This window comes from Sphaeroforma arctica (assembly GCF_001186125.1).
Source record: "Sphaeroforma arctica JP610 unplaced genomic scaffold supercont1.943, whole genome shotgun sequence".
NCBI classification, from domain to species: domain Eukaryota; class Ichthyosporea; order Ichthyophonida; genus Sphaeroforma; species Sphaeroforma arctica.
In genome coordinates, this window is record NW_014039615.1 from 18,537 (window position 1) to 22,012 (window position 3,476).

The 3,476-nt window shown below is 47.6% G+C and overlaps 1 protein-coding gene across 1 annotated transcript; it reads right to left on the reverse strand.

Moving 5' to 3' along the window:
• Window positions 1-75: 75 nt before the first annotated feature.
• SARC_09361 (hypothetical protein) lies at window positions 76-1,936 on the reverse strand (the record flags this gene model as incomplete). The annotated part of the gene is made up of 2 exons (XM_014296626.1): window positions 76-193; window positions 975-1,936. The coding sequence occupies 2 exons, from the start codon at window positions 1,934-1,936 to the stop codon at window positions 76-78; spliced, it is 1,080 nt and encodes a 359-aa protein (XP_014152101.1).
• Between the last annotated feature and the right edge of the window lie 1,540 nt (window positions 1,937-3,476).

Below are 3,476 nucleotides of genomic sequence, written 5' to 3' on the forward strand. Positions count from 1 at the left end.
CAATTGTAGGGTGTTACCCAGGTGTTGGTTGCAATTGTAGGGTGTTACCCAGGTGTTGGTTGCAATTGTAGGGTGTTACCCAGGTGTTGGGTGTGATGTCTTGACCTCTTCTCGACTGATGCGTCGTGTGATGACTAACGGAATGTTTGGCAGCGTTTCCAATGACTCCGACCTGAAACTCAGTCCACTCTCCCTACCACACGGGACAAGTAAAAGTAAAATCAACTGTACATTAAGCGTATGTCATAGTGTTAATTACATTCAGAAGTGTTTATGGTGTCATACTACCACACGGGACAGGTAAAAGTAAAACCTGCTGTACTTTAAGCGTATGCCACAGTGCTAATTGTATTTAGAAGAGCTTACGGCGTCTTCGAAGTAACTGTGCGTGCGCAAAACACTCAGGTGCGTGCCACGAATGCTGGGAGGACTAAGGGGCTGTGGTGAGTGGTAAGTACAGACGCTAGCATATGAACGATGAAAGGGGGATGTCGGCTGCTGGGAGGGTCACTCTATGTGCATAAGCATACCATATAGAGTGCGAGATATTGTGGCGAAGATGGCTCGTATACCGATTGATTGGGCCAGATTTTACAATACGAGTGCGCCAAACGATCGTGCAGCTTATCCAACACGTGCACAATACTGCGGATGGCAATTGAACGTGCGAATAGTCTCCCATTACAAATTACGTAGCGCGATACAACTGCACCAGGGTACACAACAATATGCTCTGAAGATTCGATGAGGGCAACACCAGGTTGTAAACCACGGACGCCTTTCTTAAGCTCACAGGCGCCTACTCCATTTTGGGTGAGCCCAGACGTGGTGTGAACACACTGCGCATAGTGTGAGCGTGACTAGTAAGCGCAACCATCCACACACATGAAACTAAAGACCCATACTCACATACTCGCATCGAGAAACAATACCCCCCCCCTTTCCTACCCCAAAAACTAAAATCCTATACAGACCTGCTGTACCCGGAGTGCTGCCGGTCGCTCTGCCTGTCCACGTGCGCTGCGAGGCTCTGGTGGTGGTGGTGGTGGTGGTGGCCATGGGCAGAGTCAGGTAGTCCCGCCCATTTGACGCTGGGCAGTTGTCGTGCACTCTCCCCTTTGGCGCTGTGTGCTTCCCACGCGCTGCGCCCATCTGTGGCCCTGGTGCTATCGCGTGTGCTATCGCGTGTGCTATCGCGTGTGCTATCGCGTGTGCTATCGCGTGTGCTATCGCGTGTGCTATCGCGTGTGCTATCGCGTGTGCTATCGCGTGTGCTATCGCGTGTGCTGATGGTATCCAGCTCGTTGGGGCCGTATCCATGCGTGTGGGAGGAGCATATGGGCCTGTGATGGCGGGCCTTGTCGTCGTCGTATAGCACTGTGAGTACATACTCGTGGTCCCTGTCGCGTGGGGTGTCACTCTTACGGCTGTTACGGTCGCCGTTGCTCGCGTGCGCACTGGCGCCCGTCTGCGGACTGTGGGCACTGTCGAAGGTACGGGTAGGGCCATGGCCGGGGATTGTGCTAGTGCAGACACTGGGACTGCTATTGCTACTGCCGGTAATAGTAGTAGAGGTAGTAGTAGTAGTGGCAGTTCGAATACAACTATTACTATTAACACTGTCACTACTGCGCTTGCTACTTTTTTTACTACACCCCGTTTGGCCGGGGTTGTTCCGCCTACCACCACCAAGGCCTGTATGCACCTGCTTCCGACTGCTGCTACTACCATCTCCGTTCACAGTCGGCATGCAGTCCTCAGATTCCCAGTGCACAGACGGAGGAGACCCCTGCGTCTGTACCAGCAGCCCATACGCACCACCGCCACTGCCCAAACTCACTGTGTTATGCACACTATCTGAATCCGCAAACGAGCCTGACGCATGGTGGCGTGTGGAGTGGTTAGATCCCCTCGACCTGGATACATGTACAAGCATATGTACATGTTATTATATATGTATACATGTAGATATACATAATGTTATACATATACATATAAATGTACACAAATGTGCATATTACTATACTTATACATACACATGTACATATACAATTTTTTATACGTATACATATACATACGCATATGTACATATACATATTTTATACGTATACATGTCATTTAGGTAAACTCGGACGGTCAGAACCAGAACCCCTGGATATGCTGTGTGTTATATGTGGGTCCAGATAGTACTACATTTAACACTTGGGGTGCCCCAAAAACATAATTTAGTGAGTTTCATGTGTATGTTCTTTGTAGGTAGAATTGCGAATTGTGGTTATACAATTAGAACCGAAGTACGGAAGATATGTTGTGGACTCACACCTGAATTGACTATCATGGTACGGCACAACTGATGTCCATCTCAAGACTACTGTTGCTAATGCTTAGATCGCAAAGGTGTGTACAAGAATAAGAAAAGACATCACCATCTACCTCGGGGCTGGTGTTTTGGAAGTGAGTGTGGAATGACCTCATGCGAAAGAGCACACTATGCCTACGACATCAACGTACGTATGGGATAAGCTGATAGACTAATGAATCATTAGGCGAGATGGGATAAAAGTTGGATTGTTATAGTGGTAATATTAACGTACATATGGGATCAGCTGCTAGACTGTACTGAGATGAATCATCAGGCGAGATGGGATAAGAGTTGGATTGTTATAGTGGTAACATTAACGTAGGAATGGGATCAGCTGCTAGACTTGGATTGTTATAGTGGTAACATTGACGTACGTATGGGATCAGCTGCTAGACTAATTAATCATCAGGCGAGATGGGATAAGAGTTGGATTGTTATAGTGGTAACATTCACGTACGTATGGGATCAGCTGCTAGACTATACTGAGATGAATCATCAGGCGAGATGGGATAAGAGTTAGATTGTTATAGTGGTAACATTAACGTAGGTATGGGATCAGCTGCTAGACTAATTAATCATCAGGCGAGATGGGATAAGAGTTGGATTGCTATAGCGGTAGCGCACCCACGCCAACGCGGCCCTATGACTGGGTGAACTAACAACAACCAAATGCGTTGATGAGTGGCAAGACAAACGCACCCAGCTGCGAGGCATGCGCAGCTGAGAGTAGAGCCGCAAGGATACTATGGTGCACGAGACAATTGTTTCGACTAGTTAGCTATTTTTTATAGGGTTTAGGGTTTTAGGGGGGATCAGTGCGATATGTGCGCCGATTCGTACGGTGATGGCAAGCTAAATACTAGATCTGAATACTCACTATTAGAAACGGGTTCCTTCGAGCGATCAACTGGCCACAGACAGACGGACAGTTTCGGTTCTTGAATACAAAGATTAGACATGCGCGAAAAGTTATACAGCACAGACACTGGTTATACGTTTCGATGGATTGGAAATGCCCATGCGTCAGCCACGCTCTGGGGGTTTCTAGACATTAGGTATTCACCCACCCACTCGAATTATACTACTCTCTCTATATATATATAAATAATGTATA